This window comes from Atheta coriaria, unplaced genomic scaffold, assembly GCF_025399875.1.
Source record: "Atheta coriaria isolate IRGN ID8LTWV9N9 unplaced genomic scaffold, Caltech_Dcor_3.1 hic_scaffold_7_pilon, whole genome shotgun sequence".
NCBI classification, from domain to species: Eukaryota; Metazoa; Arthropoda; class Insecta; order Coleoptera; family Staphylinidae; genus Dalotia; species Dalotia coriaria.
The window spans coordinates 5,424,258-5,445,559 of NW_027045449.1; the positions used below are offsets into that span (position 1 = coordinate 5,424,258).

Genomic DNA, 21,302 nt, shown 5'->3' on the forward strand with positions numbered 1-21,302 from the left:
ACATGTGCCTAAAAAATTTCCGCTGCGATTTTACCGTGATATGGATCTATAAAATGGCAGATTTAGTGTTTCCATTTTCCATAGTTGACAAAAGACGTCTCAAAATTATCAAGAGGTTACACTTGACTCTTTTTGGACTAAAAAAAATTTTTTTTAAGCTAGAAGAAAATGGAAAACGCTAATCGGTTGAATTTTCAAAGGGGATGAAAGCTATCAAGTCAGTTTTCCGATAACATCATTATTTCGGAAAATAGGTGGTAAATTTAAAACTGATCAAATAAAACTACCTCTCCAATTTTCCCCAAACTTTCCAAACAAATGAAAAACCATGACAGGAATCCATTAATCCAGATTTGATTACGCTATCTTAATTAGTTTTTACGTTATTGACCATTTTTAATTATTACATAAGTGTTTATAACTGTAAATTTTAACATGTTATATAATGTAAAATTTAATTCTCCATACGAATATGAAACCCGTTTTTCTTTATCTCTAATGATTTTCAAGATAAGTGCGAAAAACTGGTTTAGTCGTTTTCCTAAGCAAAAAATTAAAATCGGAAATTACCACTTTTTATTACCAAATATGGAAGAACATGTGATTCTACATATTTTATCTTAATAAAATTTTGTTCTAAAATAAAGCTTTTTGATAATAATAACCTTAAACAAGTCTGGTTTTGTCGCCATTCAAATTAGGTACATACATTTTTTAAATTAAAATTGCAAATGGGCCTAAACGGTAAATGCTGGCCAAAAAAGTTACTAAAATAATCGATATAGCACTAAATTAATTATCCGAATCCGAAAACAGAATTTAAAAATTCCAACTTTTAATTTCGAACATAAAAAGAGAAATCTTTTGCCTTTTTATAACAAAATCTTTTCGTTAAATTTTTTATGCATTTTTATTCGTTTTTTAAGAAAGGTGCTATCTTGTAGAGAGTTTTTTAAGGATCAAGAATATGAAGTCCTTTCTTCTGTAGCCCTTATAGTTCTCGGATAATCGCAATTTAATCTCAACGCTTAAGCGGGAAAAATTAAAGAAAAAAGTCCGACTCTGTTGTTCGACTGAAAATATTTTAAGAAAGTAAGTTCGACCCTATAATGAAATTTTTGGGGCAAAAATGGCTACCTTTGACGTGCTTTCTAGGGCACTTTTGGAAGGGTTAGGGGCTTGGATTCAAGTCGGTGTCCTTGCGAGCGGTTACAGGTACACGGTTACTTCGCCATTCAATTCTATGAACGATCACATATCAAATGCCCGAATCAATAACATTAGCAGACGATTTCAAACTGATCTCTTAAAATCTTTACGAGATGTCGCTAGAATGTCCGTTATCACTAAAAATATTCCCGCGATCATATCGTTGTTGCAATATTTTGTAAACATTGACCATCGCAGCGGATTTTATCAACACACGTTCACTTTATCTCATTTCGCGCTGGAAATGTTAGGCATAAATTTATAATTTATAAAACAATAAATGTTAAGAATATGTGAATGAATCTACTTCTTTATCATAAACTACCTCATCTTACTACACTACCCCATATGTGACATGTATGTGTGTTGGGTACACACATAGAAACATTTTCATGTTTCCTAAAATGACGAAAGTCTGGCCGTCACGGGCCTACTATATTTATTTGATTATTTTATTTACTCTCGCAATGCTATTTCTGTGATTCTAATTCCTTGTCAGGCTGAAAAGTTTGTTACATAAATTGAGATTAATCATAATTCCACTCATTTATCTTCCGGTTACGCAAACAGAAACAGTTGCTAGACGTATTGCTTTGTTTGCCGTATTTATTTTGTCGTTACTTTTAACAACTTTATAATTTTTCAGCTTTTGCTGTTTTAACGACGATTCACACAAATTTCGCATTACTTATTACTCAACTTTGCATAACTACGGAACGACATCCGGTTATAATCCACCCTTCATTATTTTTTAAATGTTCTTTACTACTCTCAGTGTTTCTGTTTGTTTGTTCATTAAGGTTTTTATGATTTTTTTAAGTCTAAATTTGCATTATCGTCTTTTGAGGATTGAGGACTGAAAATGTTTTGTGTCTGTGTATTTTCCGTAGTCTTACTTCCGGCTGGTTCCGTTTTCTCTCGACTCTCTTAAACATTTTTTCCGGTGCTTGTTGTTGTCGATTTTTTGCGCCGGTACTTTTTCCATAAAGTTTTGCTTTGCGAAAAGTCTCGTTAACTCTTTCGCGCGCTAGTTAAGTTTCTCGGCTCGTTTTGGCGAAACTGTATGAAGAGAAAGCCAAGAGGAAGTAAGACGCCTGGATTCGTTCGTGGAACGAATGATAGTTAGTTAATTAAAACTTGTTCACGATTAGATTTATTATTTGTCTTAATTTCGCGCAGCGCGCGGAAAGTCGTTAATTATTCGCGCTTTCGTCGCACAACTTCCTGTGCGGGACTTGCATACAAAACATTCTCGAATACTCTGCCGGAGAAAAAAAACTTCAAAGGGATTTTTACAATTTGCTATATAATTAGGAATATTTATAGCAGCAGACATTTAGATAAAAATAAACAAAATAAAGATTTCATTAATTTTGTTTCCTAATAATTAAAACTACCCAAAAAACTATATTCAATTACGACCAAAGTAATGAATAAAATATTTTTTTAAATGTTTTAAAACATAATTATTTTCCTGAAATTTAAAATATTCGCTATTCTGAGTGTGTCCTCTTTCGAAAATGTAGTGCTGAGCGAATTCACACATCGTGCTTTCATCCTCTCTATTTTAAAACCCAAGCACAATGAAAAACAAAAAAGAACTCGGCGAGAAGCTAACTCAAGTCGAGACCGTCTGAAATAGGTGGAATGCGAGTCGAAAATTCAAGACCCCGAAAACTCTAGACACTCTAGAGTTTCCAGAACGGAATGCACGTATGTGAAGAGATGGCATTCTGCACTCGTGCATCCGCCTAATGTTTGCTCGTGCAAGACGCTGGCCTGCTGGTCACAGCACAAATAACTAAAAAAAGGTGCCAAACTTGCGATGGAAATAAAATATGACCGGAATAAAATTTATTGCAGACTGTTTTTCTAATCTTAGGATTATAAAATCAAATTGGATTTATAACTGTAACTGCATTGACATACTTTAACTTATCTAAATGTTAATTAAACTGCTAATAGCACATAATTCTTAACTAATTGAACACGCGCGCTTAATGAACTGATAGTTGACGCTGCGCTAGGATGACGATGATGATGATGATGATGACGCTAAACTCCTTACACCCCTTACACTTTTGCGTACTCGTATAACTTTTATAGTCGTGCTTTCTTTTGATGGCGGATTAACGCCCTAAACTCTTTTTCGGCCTTTTAGCTCCTTTCGTCTTCTTAATTCGTTTCCTTTGGGTTTAATCCGACTTACCAGCGACACTTCTCCACCTCTTCCACTGGCTGCTCGAGTTCTTTCGGTTTCCTTCTCTCCTGCATTCGCATTTCGGGCTTGTGACCCGGTTAGTGAAATATCTCGTCATTTTTCTAATTGCGCACGACGGCAATTAAAAGACCCACCAGTTATCGCCGAAAATTGGATTCAACCCAATTCGCAAACTGCCTACACCATCTTTGTTTCTCTCACAGCGAATATCTTTGTCCTTATTTCTATATTTAATATTTGTACCTTTATGAAATGAAGCAGAGATGAACAATTTGCGAAATTATTTAATTACTGTGTCCTCGAAATTGTGGGACACGACTAATTGTATACAATTAAGTAAAATTACTGATAATTCTATATCATTCATAATTGTGCCATTAAATTTTGGTTTTAATTTGAATTCTAACTTTGGATTGAATATAAAAACGTTTTGAATAGCTTTAAACTTTAATTAATCCTAACATTTATTGCGTTTTTTGTGTGAAAATTAAAAGAATTCTCTGTTTAACTTTCAACATGGAGTTTGCGGAGCTATTCGCTAGTGAATTTGAGCCTTAGTGATCGTTTGGTTGCCTACCCCCCTCATTGCACGCCACGCCTGTTTGGTTTGAATTCACAAAGAGTTCGTTTCGTTTTAAAATGCTCACGATCCGGTCAGACGTGCCTATGGATGAGGCCGGTGGAGTTAATTGCCTTTCGACGCTTTTTGTGCCATTTGGTTCGGCGTTTTTTTTGCGCGTTCATTTTGCGTATTTCCAAGTTACCACGCGGGTACGCGAGCAGTGAGCAATGCTTTTTTGTTTCTATTTGTTCTTACACGCTTTTGGTGTGTTGGTCTTTTGGACTTTCCTCTTTTATGCGCACAACATTTCGGAAATGCAAAAATGTAAAAAGCAGGACCAAAAATAAAATGCAAAAACGGCAGCTAACTAACTGCAGCAATTTGTAAGTAATTTGAATTGCAGACTAGCCAGAAAGCAACTAAATATTAGCATGGAGAATGAGTGCACTGTATTAAAAAAAAAATACAATAAAACGATATGTGCTGTTTATCGACAGCTAACAATGTGTAAAGTAGATTAATTTCATCAAACTTGTTTGGATATCATCTCGCATTAGCGTCAAACTCGACTTAAAACATAAATTTTACTCTATGTTGTTCTTGCACTTGCAACTTAACCTAACTCGACGCAACTTTAACTTTAAACTTTTCATCTGGTTAGTAGCAGTATTTAACAGCGTTGAATACAATTAGCGCTCTCTATTGTTGCACAAAGTAGTTACTTTCTAAGTTACTTAACCTATCTTTGCGTTTCTCCAGACAAAGCCTATTACAAAGCGTACGCTGCGAGGTAAACTCAAGTTTCTGATAGATGGCGCAACAGTATTTATTTAGATTTAAGTTTAAGTAACTTACCCAGCACACCAAGGCGAAAATTAAGCGTCACAACGATGACGTGCCCGTAGGAGGCCAAGACGCTCCCGTCGTAAGGGTTTCCAGAGCCCCACTCAAAACTCTCGCCGTGAACGAACGCTATCACCGCGTAGGGGGCCTCCACGCCTCGATTGCCTGCAACCAAACATACACACGTATAAATAACATTATATATGTGGAATATACTGAAAGCAAATTGTGTAGAGTGGAAATCTTAAGGATAATGACCCACAGGCTAATAATAGTTAGCAACTTGACTGGACGCTGTGGGACGTCCTCGTATCATGTCCTCTTAGGGTTCCTTAGAGGCCTGGCGGTCCGACGCAAGGACTTTAAGATTAGAATAGTGGGGCAGAAGAAATCGTCTGGGTGGAACAAAGGGTCGGGCTAACTTCATAGGCGGAATTAATTTTCGGGTTGTTGTTAGCAGCGGGTGGACTTTACATCTTGTGTCTTGCGTCCTTCAACTGCAAACTTTGGTTTTCATCGTTTGAATTCAAATGAATATGCTAATGAAGATAATCCTGTTTTCAAGAACACAGTTACATATGTCCTTGATTAATTTTAACTACAATTTAAGTTTTGTTCCACTGCTGTGTTGTTTTGTTGTATATTTTTAATTTAAAAATTTGCCGACAGATGTCACTACCAATATGAATATTAAATTAAAATTACTGCCATTTATTTCTTCGTTTCTTATCGATGAATCTTTTATTTTTCTGTCGATTCTTTTTTGATTTTGTTTCAAACCTGAAGACTGCAAACTTAAATTAGATTAAAAACTTTCGCGTTTTCTGGCGACCGGCGCGCAAATCGCATCGCTTACTTCCCCTGGGTTAACTTATTTCCTTATCTTTATCGCCCCGCCAAAGCGTCGTTTTCCCTTCCATTTTCGCTCTTATGCATCCTTTGGCATCCTTGGGATTCAGTCTTCGGCACTTTCAATCGACCTAACTCTAACACTAATGAATGCAAGCTTTTAACAAAACTTAAACTTTTTTTTTCGTTTTTTTTTTTCTCGACTGAATGGAATTTTGTTGTGAAGGACATTGTAAACTTATCTACTCATTACTCCATTGCCCTCACTTATTTTCATTTGTTTTGCCGAAACAGCTGAAAAGTTTTACAGTAAACAAATAAAACTTCTTTCGTTCGCGAAGAATGCCCGAACCGGAAGCGCAGAGAGAATAGGATAGTTAGTGCTGTCGTAATTTGGGCCAGAGTTTACAAATTAATGTTTAATTAATGAAAATTAAAGGCATTTAGATTTTTTGTTTGACTTTCATTAGCTTTAATTAAAAATTTCCGATATTTTTTATCCACGCTAATTTTCATATCGACAAAGTTTTATATACTTAATGAAATAACTTAACCTAACTTTTACATAATTTAAATTTAAATTTTTTCAATTTTTTTTTAGCTGTTTGGGAGTTTTTGTATCGTTTGCGAGTTGAAAAATTGATTCTCGAAACTCGTACGCAAATTGGTTCTTGTTTTCCCTCATTTAGCACGTTTTTCGGTGATATTTCGGACGCGTGAGTCCGGGACGAAGTTGATTGATCGAAGTGACACCCTTCCATTCGAGTAATTCGCCAATCGACGCGATAAAAATATCCCACACGCGCGAGCGAGAGAGATGATCATCGATCATTTTAAAAAGCCGAGCGCGTTTTTTTTTTGTTTACTGCAAAACCGAAGTCGAATCCGCAGCTAAAGCCGGAGAAATCAAATTCACATTATTCACATCGCACGGACGAGATGGATGTATCTTGGATACAATGTAATACACACGTAGAAATTGCGTGGTTTTCGTGTGGATTCATTTGACAGATAAAATACAAAACAAAAATGATTAAAGGACGATTGCGATTGTAATCTGGATATAACATCAATTCAATACCAGCAATATGTGGAAGTGATGTAAATTTTCAGCGTTGATTCACGATTAAAATCAAAATGGTGGTTTACACACCAGAAAGTTTTTATTTTAAAAATATTTGATCATATTTTATGTATTGGTATATATTAAATAAAATCGGATTAGTTACAACTTTTATAATTCACGAACTGATGGACAGATTTTCATGGTCTATTATTTATTGAATTCGTTTCCGCTTCAAATAGGAGAATAACTATTAAAAGGTCTAAAATTATGACTCAAAGGATGTTAAATAAAGGAAGAAAGTTGGTACCGAGATTGAAATACAGTTTTTGTTAAATAATTTAATCCTAGATGGCGCTAAAGTCCATTAATAAGGTCTTGAACAAGAAATTATAAATTAATTTCATTTTTACTAAAAACTACGGTAACCAAATTGCGGGTAAAAACATGTATCAAAATATGTGATGTAAATAATTTATCTAAGGATTATTAAACTTTGAAACTATGAAACAATGCATTGTTGGCGTTAAATTCGGTGTACGGACATAACCTTGCATCATGTATCACAAACTCACAAACTTGCAAACGCAAGTTGAATAATTTCTCGTCGCTGCGCGTGTGTAGCCTGTAGTAATTAAATTTACTTTCCTGTTTGCTGTTTATTGTCCTTTTCGTTAATGCGTGATGCATCCTCTCGCCTGCATCCTGCGAGTATACACGTCGACGCCATTAAATTTATTATTGCGCGCGCGTCCGCGCGACGAACGGTCAACACATCGTCCCACTACTATCTTTGCGAATTTATTGCGTCGCCCAGTGCGCACGCAAATAATGCCCGCACATAAAATCTAATTAATTGTAATTAATTAAATTCGCATTTCGACAAACACGCAGTCAACATGGCTGCCATAACATCGCTATTGGATAATAGTTAATTGCAATTTATATATCTGCATTGGTGGCTGTGAGCACTTAAAAAATATTTAAACATTAATTAATTGTGTTTGGTATTAGCGCGCCAAAGTATTGATACGTATATTTAGCAACAAACAACTTTGTTGGTGTTTTATAACGTAAAATCGCATTGTGGTTTTAGGATTTTGTCCCAAAACAAACATGGCCGGTTTAATTTCATATGTTTAGTCACGTTTCGACCACTAAACGCAACCCAACATACTTCACACTGCCAATATTATAAATCCTGAGATTTATTGTGATGCAAACAGTATTTTTTAACTTTTTGAGTGCTGAAATTCTCTGGCGTCAGATTCGGCGGTTGTAAATTAATGCAAAAATGCAAATTTTTACCCCAATCGACCAATAACAATAAAAAAAGCATGGCGCGGCTTTTGTCCGCAATCCCCGAAATCGTAATTCCGCGTTCGGCGTCGATTCGCATACGAAAACAGCGACTAACGAAGGTGTGGGCGATTCGGTCGAGGTGGACGGCTATAAACAACAAAAAACGCACGAAAAGAGGCATAAATCTAGTGCGTGCTTATACACCGACTTCACACACGCGTACCGAAATCCACAATCCGCCAATCCGACGAAACGAAACACTGGCGGACATTTTGTTTTGTCCGCTTTTTATGCGCTGCTTTGTTTTTTTTTCTTATTTCACATCCAAACGTGAATATCTAGTTGTACAAAGTGCTTTTTATCGTTGTTGCGCGCACGAAACGAGTCCACAGTGTAAAATACTTCTTACGTTGGGTTTATTTATTATTATTTGTGTTGCTACCGGCGTGCAAAACAAGTACAACAATGATGCCAAAACTAATGGAACATGCAAAAAGCTACTAAATCTACTTGAATCATGTAATTTAAGTCAAAATTAATTAAAATTAGACTAAATTGTTTCAAATTTATGTAAATTTATATTAAAATTTAAAATTTTCGTATAAATATTATCTATGTTGGCCTTTTTCGCTGGTTTAGATTTCAGTTATGTGTAAGTTAATACATGACACGTTTGGATGGCGTCACGGTATCACGGCAACTGATTCCCATTGAAATCCTCTGGCAAATCTGGGCAAATATCGGTGAATGCCCGACACTGCCGGCACATCGGTGGCGAAACGTGATTTCCTGGTTTTATGCCGCGCCAATGTTAACGCCGACTTATTTTTATCAAAGCCACGGATTTTTACGCTTTTTGCTCCCTTTTCTCCCCTCAAACGCATGCGGCAAAGATATCTCGTGCAGTTTCACCGTTTTTCCGTTATTTTTAGTTTTTTACTAACATTTATTTCAAAACCGTCAAAATCCAACAAAATTAATATAGAAAATAGTTTATTTAGACATGTTTGACTCCTTTTTATAAATATCAATGATGATATTGAACATCCTGCTCAAAAAACAGCTCGATTTCTTCTTCTCACTATACTCGCCCGTCTGGTTGCATAACTTTCATGAGCGGATGATTCCGCAATCGCATCACGTTTGCATACATGCATACGCAAGCGTCCTCGGAGCGTCCTTGCGACAGGATCAAAGCTTTCCGACTTGTCCGCGTTTTTCATTCAGCACTCGAAACCTCACGCGCGCATGCAAACAGGAAAAATGTGGAAAAACGCAAGCTGCGGTGCGCGACGACGAAAAACCATTGCAAGAGTTCCGGGGGGGCGGTGGAGAATGTGAAGATACCGTTCGTAATATACCGGAAGCTTCCAGCACGGGCCGGATGTGCTGGAGAACATCGAAAATCAAATTTGCATATTCGACGACGACCAAGACGCAGCCAGCAAAAAATATGCCGGAAATGTGTGCCACTTTTTTGTCCTTATTAATTTCACATCTAAAGATAATTTTATTTTTTTTATCAGAAAAAGTAAAAAATAATCTTAGAAACAAGCATTTATCGTGTTAAATCCAGTTGCAAGTGAAAGGTTGATGCAATTGCGCAAGAATTTCGATGGTGCACATTAAGGACGACCGCCGGAACGTCCGAACCAAACCGAAACCGCTTCGACGCCATTAGCTCGCCCGTTCGCCAAAGCAGTGTGGCATCTGCCAAACCGACGACCTTAACGTTAAACGTAACGAGATTCGTTTCGTCGTACAAGTGGGCTTGTGCAACCGGCTGCCTTCCGAAATGTAATCGTCCAGTGACGCCTTTTACGGTGTTGCGCGACACAGCTATCTGGTCTGAAACGTCACTCAATTAAGTCCTCAACTCGTTACCCACCTCGATGTTCTTGTTACCAGTCGCCAAATTGCCCTCCCCCGAAACCAATGAAACAAGATTTGATAAATTTACGATCGGTGACATTATAGCCTAGCGGTTATGCGCTAGTTACTCATAGATGGCGCTAGCAGTAAAGTCGGAATTTAACGCGTCGGCCATAAATCAGCGATGGCTTTGGCATGTTTTGCGTATAATGAAACTTCCTGTCTCCTACGTTCGCGGTCGGTTTGCTAGAGAATCCCAAACAGATAACAGGATATAATTATAATGTGGCGGGCGTCAGGATGCAACCGTGCGACCGTGTGATGTATGTAAACAGTCCAATTGGGTATTGGTTCATTACTCTCCAATGAGATATACGCAAACTCAACGACGGCTCGTAAAAGCACAGAGAGCGGAAGTTTCACAAATGACAACAGGACACTCGAGTCTCTAGTTGGAACTAGTAAAGATGGATCGAAACTTGTTGTTACAGGTGGGTGGAATATTCACCTGATAGAAAGAGATGGGGAGAAATGCGGTTCTGTGGTTTGCGGAATAATTTCCAAACGAGATACGTGCTTGCTACAGCATCATAAGTGTTGTAATACGCAAAGAAGCAAGTTTCCAAGGACTTTAAAGGATTATAAACGATAGTAAAGCTTGAACACATTAATAGTGTTTTAGTTAGGTTATAACTTTAGTTTGATAGGCAAACATGCATACATAAAAATGTTTGCCTACTTAGTTGTTTAGTTGTAAAGCTTTCCATTAAGCTTTTATGGTTTATAGCCTTTTATATAATAATGCATATATAATTATATGAGTGCTTATAGCAAATTTACTATTAAAGAATCAAAACGAATAAACTTTGTACATTCCACATTATGCGTCTTTACAAATGTTTGCATCAGCGCATTCTACTTGTATTTTGCCTCCGGACGCTTCTCAACTTTCCAGTTTTTGCATTTTCATTTAACAATCCTCCGGATGCTGCACATTTGCATCTTGTACATTTAGATTCGCCACCGAGCGTTCAAAACACAATTGAACTTTCAGCGTCGGGAAAGAAAGTCAAATGTTTGGCGGAGTTGAAATCAAATTATACATTCAGCATTTTAAATACTTGGTATGACAACATGATATTACGCAGGCAGATGAGATCGTTGTTATTATTTATTAAAGTAATTTCATTCGGAATGCTGACGGCTGTATGCTACGCTTCATGAAACTGACGGAATGCGCACATTGTGCGCGTTCATATCTCACAATCTTTGCAACTAGCCACGACCAGTTGGTGGGCAATAAAAATTCATTTCAAGGAGGGCCGAAATGCAATTTATATGAAAATTTATTTTTAAAGTCTTTGGAAAGACACGAAAAAAACATTAAGTAGTAAAACGGTAATTTGATGTTATGAATATTATTTTAAAGTATGCTACCAAATATACATGTTTTTAATACCTTAAGTATTATTATAAATGCAAATCTTTAATCAATTAATTTTGCTACATATTTCTATAGAGATATAGAGGAGAAGGTAATAGGCTAATTCTTATTGCAAGAATACACCTTGTAGGGTGTAAAATAAGAGATAAAAGTTGATATGAAAACTCAATCATTGGAATAATTATATAATTTGACTGAGTAAAATTAAAACAACTTTTTATTAAAATTTATCGCGACAAAGTTGCGGGAAAACTAGTTATTAACAATTATTATTTAATAACATGTAAATAGTAAAACTGGATGTTTTATCTTTATTACTCCCCGCGCTTACCTCAAACACTATTAATTTTCTAGCATTACGTTGGCAGCCATTTTGTAGCCGAGTTCATTATCACATTGGCATCATGTGCGAACATTATAAGTGTTTCATGACAGCCAACAATATCCCTGTTAGAATATTACATAATGTAAATTACGTCATTAAATATTTATTTAAAAACAACATAATATGTACTTTTTTCTACTTTGGGCCTAGCAAGAGAGCACTTGAGGATCGTTATAAAGTCGATATGCAATAACGAGCGCGTTCTTATCACGCCGAACGGTAGCAAAACGAGCAGCAAGAAAGTAAAGCGAGTAAAAAATGATTTATAAGGCAATTTGAGGTCGCCATTAGTACTTTTTTGTGGCGGTGGTTAAAAGACTTCTTAATCGCTTTGTGGGAATTTTCCATTTTACATTTTCTATTGCTAAACTTGCTGAACTTGGCGACTTATTGCCTCGCATGTAATTTGTAATTACTGCGCGCCGGAGCGGAGCGAGAGGCAAATCGTGCGCTAATGAAATTGGCCATTATGTAACGACATGCATAAAGCACCTGATGTGCTCGTCGTTTTTTGTGGCCGCGAGGTGTGACGCTAGCGAAACGTAATAACATCTCATACGAGTGATAAAATAGCGGGCGGAGCTAAATGCGCTTGCCAAATTGCACCTTTATTAAAATACCTTCGAGTACTCAGCGCGCGTTGCCATTTTTGTAGTCGCAATTTGAAGAATTGCAACATACAGCTCTTCAATGCGTGATGCACCAATGAAAAGTTTCCGCTTTCGAAAGATTCGCGGTATTGTCGGATTGGAGCGTTCCGGCGTTGAAGAGTTGTGGATTTGTGCTCGACGCTAAATTGCGGGCGTTTTGCCAAATGTACGGGGCGCGCTCACACGCAAAAACCCAAAAGATTAAAAAAGCCAAAAAGAAAAACCGCTAAAAGCATCCGACGCCCGCTTTGGCGAGGGCAAAGCGAGCATGAGTGCAACAACAACCATATATTACTCCACGCCGTTTCCAGGGACGAAAACGAAGCGATTAGCAAAAATTTAATTTTACCCCGACGTCAAAAAAGGGGTGAAGCGAGGAAGAAAATGGATTCTGGAATAAATGAATATTCGCTTAGTTTCAACCCGCCAAAAAAAGAGCACAGCACATCAATTACGTCTCGAAATTATCATTTGTTCGTATTTTAAATATCATTTTATATCTTAGTGTGTTGTGATTTGTTGGTATGGCAACCAGATTTTTACCAACACAATCATTGTTATTTAGATTCTCAAAAATTCTCTACTGACATTTTTCCTGCCTTTTTTACCCCTATTTTCGACAAATCTCGATCACATCTGAAGGTGAACGCGCACTCTGCTCGAGTTCAACATGTTTATAAGTTTGGTTACAAAATTCCGCGCACCCCTGCCTTTCAACACACTGGTCACCACGATGAAAGCCACCCAGCACCTACCAACCGTTATACGTTGGTCCTCCTCTGCCAACCACGGCAACCCTAGTTGCACTAATAGTCCCCATGGTGGAAATAACCTGAATCATCAACAACAACAACAGCAACAACAACAACAAACCGATCAACAGTGTTCCACTGGCGGCACAGGGGGAGCTACTGTAGGAAGCAACCCAAACGCATGCGCCAATGCTAACACCACAGCAAGCGATCAAAATGGCATGTGCAATACCACACAACCGTATCAAATGGCAAAAGATAGAGCAACTTGTAAGGACCCCCAGAATTTACATGACGGTGCATTGCGTCCGCAGACACAACCCAGTCGTATGCCGGAATTCTACAATCCGTCCACTGATCTCACTCGCCTAAACAACGCTAGCCAGCCGCAGACCACACAACAACAGAGGCAGTTTGCGGCATCGAAAACCTATAGGAGTTTGACAATGCCGTTGAAGAGCTCGCGATTGGCAAATCCGTTTCCGGAACCTGTCAAGCAAATGCCATCTTGCCAGGTGTCAGATCAGGAGAAGGCGCAGAGGATGTACAATGATTCAAGGCTGCCAGGCGGGGGACGCCATTAAGTGTCCTAACAGAGACGTGTTAATAGTTTGACGCAAAACTCCCGTTGTAAATTAGGTCTATATGTGTCTTTGTTCTGGATTATCGCGAAAGTAGAAGATTGTGATTGAAACGATTTGTGCACAAAAATTACCAGTGGGAAATAAATGATTTTATTATATTGCTAGCTTATGCCAGCCACTTTGCCCCCGTAGTTTATAGTAAATCATAAATGATCAAAATCTGACTCGCCGTTCTTCAGTTATAAACTGACTGTAACTAACCTCACTTTGTTTTATGTGTATAAATCATTATTGTTACTACTTACCACTTCCTGGTACGTAGATATTTAGAAATAAGCAATCTTCACTTTGATTCACTAGCAATGGCGTAAGTTTCTTCAAGTGATGATAACGTCCCTTAGGCATAAACTGCAAAGCTGATGTTCTGTTGCTCACGTCAGGAAAGCGTTGTGGACACACTGCACCAAAAGTGTCTGCGAGTCGAGTGCCTGGCCACGGAAGTGGTGCCTGCGGCGGTCGGTAGCGTAGTGGGCCCACAGGTGGCGCAGCATACGGCACACCACGAAACGCTTCCACTGGCTCGAGGTGACGCGAGTTTAACTCTAGTATTACACCTCGAATAGCGCCCGATTGAATCTCGACTATACGTGAACTATAACGCGGTCCGCAGTGAGCGATGCCGACCAGTTTTAAGGTTAGGAAAAGCAGCGAAAAGAGCGCCTGGTGGTTAATGCGGTGGCGCTGGCATCGCAGGCGAGGCATGTCGTGCGACTCGATGTGCAGCGTAGGGCGCGGTTGTCGGTGCTCGTGCTGTCATCACTCCTCGGAAAATGTCCGTGTGCGCTCGCTTTGCCCACGAGAGGTCACCTCGTCACCAGAACTCTCGCGGGACTTGTAGCGACACCCATCAGATCTAAAACAAAGAAATGTATTGTTTAATTTGGGTTCAAGTTTAATTTAACTAGTTTGCAAATGTGACAATTGTGCAAGTCACAGTGTAGATTTATCACTTTTACTTTCAGATGGAATTTGTCGTCGTTATTGTCGCGCATCTACGTCGGCCCTGGCTGCAAAAATTGCTTTCTGGCGCTTGGTTCCAGTGAAAATAGTTATGAAACATATTTCGGCGATTTATCACGCGCGACGATGCCACATCGCTTGGAAATAGTTATCAACATATATTTCATTCGTCCGCCCGTTTCCAACCCACGCAGTTTCAGAACTCTGCGTCGCTCGTCAACTCGCATCCAGCTGCGGGCGAAAGCGAAAATTGCCAAAAATAATGCGGAAAGTGAAAGATAAAGTCACAGAAACAAACAAAAGAAACACATTTTTCTATATTTCTTCCAAACTTTTTAAAATTCTGTTTTGTTGTGTAATTATTTAAAAAAAAATGAAATTTAACTTTGAAAATCAGCACATTGGGTATGTTTCGACATAATCTACAATTCAAGTTGTTTGCCCTTCATCCCTCATATCTCATACCCAATGTTTCATCCTCTGAACCGATCCTTTTAAGCAAGCACCCCATCCTTCATTTTCTGCCATGAGAAAGTTTAGTTTAACTTGACGTCGCAGTCGAACCCACGCCACCCAACCGAGGTCACCTTTAGCGATTCACTACCTGACTTTTAGGGTTTGCAGCAGGATGACAGAGACGAGTGGTGTACAACAGATGTCTGGAAAGTTATGCACAATGAGACTCGGAAAAGTGGGTGTTTTCGATGTTTTCCGATCTTGTGAGCTTCCGATCTTGATCTGAATACTAAAATTCCAACGATCAAGATTTACATACTTACAGTGTGTCCTAAATTATAAAAAAATAAATTTAAAACATAAAATTATTATTAACATAAAATTTAAATCGTGTTTTCGAATGAATAACGCACCCGCATCATTGTAATTCAAAGAAGTGCATACTTTTTCACTTTATTCTAAATGGCGGTGCTGAACTGATGTTTCTCGCTTGACAGCGTGATGTAAGGTGTCGTACGAAGCGGAATGAAAACCCAGCACATGTTACACATTCGCCTCTTTGTCTGCATTGTCCTCCACACACTCTCACCTCAGGTTTAAACATAATAACGTCACCCTCGTGCCCGTCCTCGCGTTCGTCAGTCATCCAGTTCCAGTGACACACATTTGCATTTTGCATTTCAATGGCGGCAGCTCGAAAAAGTGCGCGCGTAAAACGCTGGCAACTGTAATGGAATTCAATAGAAATGGAGGGTGTGTGTGCCCCCACTACCACAAGAAGGTGACACAAAGCTTTCCGCGTGGAAAAACGCCACCCCGAGAGGAAGAGAGAGAAAAAAAAAAGAAATAGTGTAAACGTGCGTGTCGCGCACACAATAGCACCAACGACGCACAAAAGCACAAAGCGCCTTAAACGACCTCTAGCGATAACATCGATGAACTATTTTCTTCTTGCGTACCTTGCGTACGTGCTCGACATAACCTATTTTCTAAGTTTTACATATTCATAGATTTTATGCATTCACAAAAAAAGTGTACCGCTATTGATTTATCGATGGTACTTTACTGCTATGAAACTAAAAACATTACACATTTAAAATGGAAAAAGGGCCATTATCGTTTTTATTTGTTTTTGCCACTGCAACGCACCAACATGCCAACATAGAGGAAGTCGTTCAAAGCGCCTTCGAACGGTGAATGCTGAATGCGCTTTTGAAACATTCGAAATTATTCCCTGTGCTTTACATTTCAACGTTTGCACGTTTCAATGATTCAACGTTTCAACGCGCTCCTTTGGACCGCGCTTTAAACTTGACGCTTCCGGTCGCTGGGCCGTTTTTCAAACGCTCAAGCGTTGCAACGTGCCGTCACTTAAATTTATCACCGGTATAGAAAATTTACTACTCTGGCGCGATGGCAATACGAGTGAGAACTAACGAGAGCTATCGAGAAACGAGGCGTGTAAGAGAACTCTGTGTATATATGGTTGCCTAGTCGTAACTTCTGTACTGGTATTGCTCATGTTTGATTGTATAGCGTTGCTCTGCATCGATACACTATCCTTTTTATTTTATTACTCTTGAATGCATTTGGATTTGAATTTGAATTTGAATTTTTAGTCCGGGCAGTACTGCATTGCAAATTTAAGTGTTTGGGGCGAGTAGAAATGGCAAATGCAATGCAAACAAGCATCAAGAATGCCCAAGGTGTTTCGAATAAAATGAAATAGATTGATAGTGAATGTAGGCAACCCACATAACACTAAAAGCCGTCTACGAGTACATGAAGTAATGTAATGTTCCGGTTACTGCTGTCCGTCTACCTCAACGTCAGACTTGCTATTTGTTATATATGTTGTTGTTGTTGTTGTTTGTTGTTGTTGTGAGTTGTTGCGTCATTTGCATCGAGACAAAACGAGGCCATTCAACTCACGCCTCATGCCGTCGGCCATCATTCACGCGTTGCATTGCATTGTGGGTTGCATAATGCACCCGCGGAGTAGCACGAAAATGAACGGCAGACAGAGAAAGCTCCGACAAATTTAGCTCGCAGATGCAAGCAAAAAGTAAACGGAAGAAGCGGAAGAAACGTTCGCAACGATGCCGACGCTGAGAACGTTGGAAAAAAGAGAAGAAGAAAAAAATGAGCGTCGACTCGCAACCCTAGCAACGCGGACGGATCTCGGATCTGTCGTCGACAAGCGAGGCAACCAAGCAAGCACACCCGAATCCAAGCAACCGCGTATACTTCGCCGGGGCTGAAAGCTGCACAGAGCGAGGAAGGAATAAATAATTCACATGGAATTTATGATTCTACGCATCCTTTACGCCGAGGAGTAGTGCAAGGACTTGTACCGAATGTAATACCATCTAAAAAATAGAAATACCTAAACAAAAATCAAAATAGTTAAAATTCGATTTTTACGAATATATAGTGAGCTATTAGTTTATAGATAGCGTAATAAAATTAACATTTCTTTGACTTTGCTTGCTCGTGTGTGGTTGTACTTTCGGACGATAATGTATAATGTATAAAACATGCTTTGCTGGTTTCATGGTTTTATTCTCTACTTTTATGTAACTAGGGCTGGATCTCTGTCGGTTCCGAAGCTGACTAGGGAATGGCGTAACGCTATTGGCGTTAGCTGTCAATGTTTAGTGGCAATTCGACGGAGCTGGCTTCTTCTCGGCGTGCGCGAGCGAGGTTTTTATGTATCCCATAACAGTCTCTTACGCCGATTTATGGCATTACCTGTTTCATTTATTTCCGGTTGCGTTCCCGCTTTTTTGCTCTCTGCCGTTTCCAGGTCTCTCGGCAATCGAGCCTGGTATTTGGCATCAATAAAATAGTTCACACAGGATGTTACTAAAGTTATTTTGCATGAAATTAATGAATTTAATTAATATTAAAGTATTTTAATTAATTTATTATTTATACTAAGGTTAAAAACATCAAAACAAATATTTACAAGAAAAAATCTCTTTAAAAAGGCCTTAAATGAAAGAAAAAATAAGAATTGCCACAAAAGAGGCCGTACGAAGAAGTGAATAATGCGAATGTTGGGTTGCTGGCCTGCTCTGATGTTGTGGTAAACCGCAAAAGGAAGAAATCAGCCAGCAAGGGAAAATAGCTGGCGAGGAAGCAAAAAAAGAAAGTACCGGGAAAAAGATGTTCCAATTAACTTTATTGCAAAGCACTCGCCGCGCTACAATTCAATATCGTGGTGCTTTGGAAATTGCCTTCCATTTCGCAGCGATCTAACCTCAACCTAGACTACATCACCACCAGCGACGCCTCCACACCTAACCCCAGAGAGAATAAAACGGAAGAAAATGGCCGTTCTAATTTGTGAACAAGTATTTGAGCCTGTGCGAAATTTATTTTATCTTTAAATAGAAAAAAAGTTAAAAGTACAAAAAACACAAAACAAAAAGCAATAAAACAAACGATTTGTTGTTTTTGCAACCAGGTGCGGCTTGCAATGGCAAATCCAGTCGTCTTTATACATAAACACGTTTCTAAACTTTTTTTACGCTTGTTGTTTCCGGCTTTTTGTACTATTTTCAAGTTGAGAGTTCAAAACCGCGCGAAATACTCGCACGCCCCGAGAAAAATGTAAAGTAACAACTCTGAACATTTGCAAATAAGCGTCGCCGTCGCAGAGGCAAGAATCGCCGCATGCGTCCCACGGAAATAAAACGCGAACGTGACTCTGGTCGAGAATTTGCGCCATCGGCAAAGTTTTCAACTTGTTTGCGGAAGTTACGGAGTTTTTCCTCCAGAAAACACAAGATATTCCCGGCGAACGTATACAGCCGTAGGTGATACGGGAAGACCATGGAAACACATCACGTCACATCATATCCGTAGGGTTACCAACCGCCAAACACAAATAAACAAATAAATATTAAATTTTCAAGTATTAAACTCACATAAATAAATCTGCAATTTATACAGGTACAATATTTACATAAAAATAACTAAAATTATTATATTTAACATTTGGTAACCCTGTTTTCAGTGTTTACGATCTTGACGCTTTAGGTTTTGGTAGAGTTTTCATGTAAATGCGCGAAATATGCTGCAGGTGTGATAAACGATGCAGCGCTTGAGTAATCTAAAGGATCTGGAAGACTGTCGGAGTTTAAGGGCATCAAGGATAACCAGCACAATGCGCAAAAACTGAAGACATCTGTTTCGTCTATTTTATATCCGGCGGACGTGAATAGATAACTTTAAAACTTTATTTTCACTTTTTTCCGCATAATAAAAATTCTCCAAAGTGCAAAAAGTAGAAAATCACTTAATACCGTTTAAATTTTTTGCAATAATCACATTTTCAACGTCCACTTAAATTTTACTTAAGATTTTTTAATACGCCGAGCTGATGCCTCGTCTCATTACGTTATCTTTTTCCTGCTTGCACCCTGCCTTCATCATCCGGTCTTCTATCTCCCCCTCCCTGTCGCAAATTGTTTACGCAAACTTTTGACGCCCGTTTCGTTCCATCACCCTGCACCTGACTTTAATACCGCAGTTTTAGCTTTCAACCGCCCCCCTCCATTTTCTTATCCTTGGATCTTCCCACAGCGCGTTGATGGCTTAATCGTTCGACGTCGCGAATTTCGAAAATTTCAAATTTCGCATTGAATAAATCATCGACGTGTCGTGTTCGAGTAAATCAATTTCAATTTACGGCATCGCACGTTCAATTACGTCTCGTCTTTTTTCCATCGCCATCGTCAGCGCCACCTGCAGAAAGGAGCGCCGAAGGCGCACACTCGTGTTCATGTTCGTTAGCGTCGAGCGCTGACGGGGGTGTTTGTCTTTTGTAATTTAATTGAATATTTGTTTGAAGGGAGGCGCTTTGATGCTGATGGCGATGATGATGTCAATTATCTGTAAATTTGTCACATTGTACAACTAGGAGTGATGAATTGCTTTTTTTACCATTAATTTTTTTTTGGCTTTTTTAAATTTAATAAAACACTTTTTATACACCTAGACAAGTTTTATATTTTTGATGAACGAATAATCTGATTTCTGCGGCTTCCAAGCAATTTTTAGTCCATAAATTACGAGAAAGCAGTAAAATTGACGGTTAAAATGGTTTTACCTCATTTTACGTTCGCTGATGGTGTTTGATAGGCGGTTGGGAGTGGCACAAACGCATTCGAAATTTTTATTATCAACCAACGAACGTACCAGTAATGAAAATACTTTCTCATATATATTTATACTTCTCATACATGTCGGATTGTCATCAAAATTTTACGACACCACAGCGCAATTTTCTGTTTGAAAAAAAAAAAATGTTTTTTTCAACTGTTGTTTCATTTTTTACCAAAAAAAAAAAAAAATGAAATAATATTTACTGCCTAGGCAATAAAATGTTTTATTTTACGGTTTCGATAAATTCTGAAAAAAGTGTTATCGCAAAGCTAATAAATTAGAAAAATTACGCTGTAATTACGGTCGTATTCACTTTTTTTTGCAAACCGCATGTTTAACGATTATTTCCCGGTACGTGCGTCGAGATAAAAATTAATTAATTAATTACGTTTTGGGGGGACGGTAATGGAGCACCCGAATGCGTCACAGCTGCACGAGATTATTGCGAATGCGTCGCGTGAATTTTTACCCTCGCACTGTGTTTACGCGCGCGCGCGGCAGGTGCACGACAGTAATTTATAAATTTGCTAATTAATCGAATTACGCCGGCGCGTTTCCAAGTTATAAATGAGTCAAAAAGAACGTTGGTGTCATGCGTCGGTGTGAACGGCCCAAAACGGCACCGTGTCGAACGCGCAAAGTTTATCAATTATTCATTGAATAGCATTGCGAAAAAAAATTCACTCACATAAAACATTGGACCACGCGTAAATGGCGAAAGAGAAATGTTTTTAATTCATTTTGTGAGGGCGTTTGGCGTTTACAACCCTTAACGCATGATTTATTTACGTCTAATTTCCTTTATTATTCCATTACGTTGTAATGGAACGCAACATCTTTTGCGATGTCGTTGGAGCTATTAAAATTCGTTGTTATGGATGTTCTAAATTACATCATTACATCAAAAGTGATAATTTT

The 21,302-nt window shown here is 38.5% G+C and overlaps 1 protein-coding gene across 1 annotated transcript in view; it reads right to left on the reverse strand.

Annotated features, from left to right (window-relative positions):
- LOC135796337 (neuroligin-4, X-linked-like) overlaps positions 1–21,302 on the reverse strand; it is a 95,317-nt gene that overhangs the window by 20,595 nt on the left and 53,420 nt on the right. Inside the window, exons 2-3 of the mRNA XM_065308323.1 lie at positions 14,042–14,649; positions 4,848–5,000 (exon numbers count right to left, since the gene is read on the reverse strand). Of these exons, the coding sequence (XP_065164395.1) occupies positions 4,848–5,000; positions 14,042–14,498 (610 nt within the window). The 5' untranslated portion in view covers positions 14,499–14,649. The remainder of the gene's footprint in view (positions 1–4,847; positions 5,001–14,041; positions 14,650–21,302) is intronic.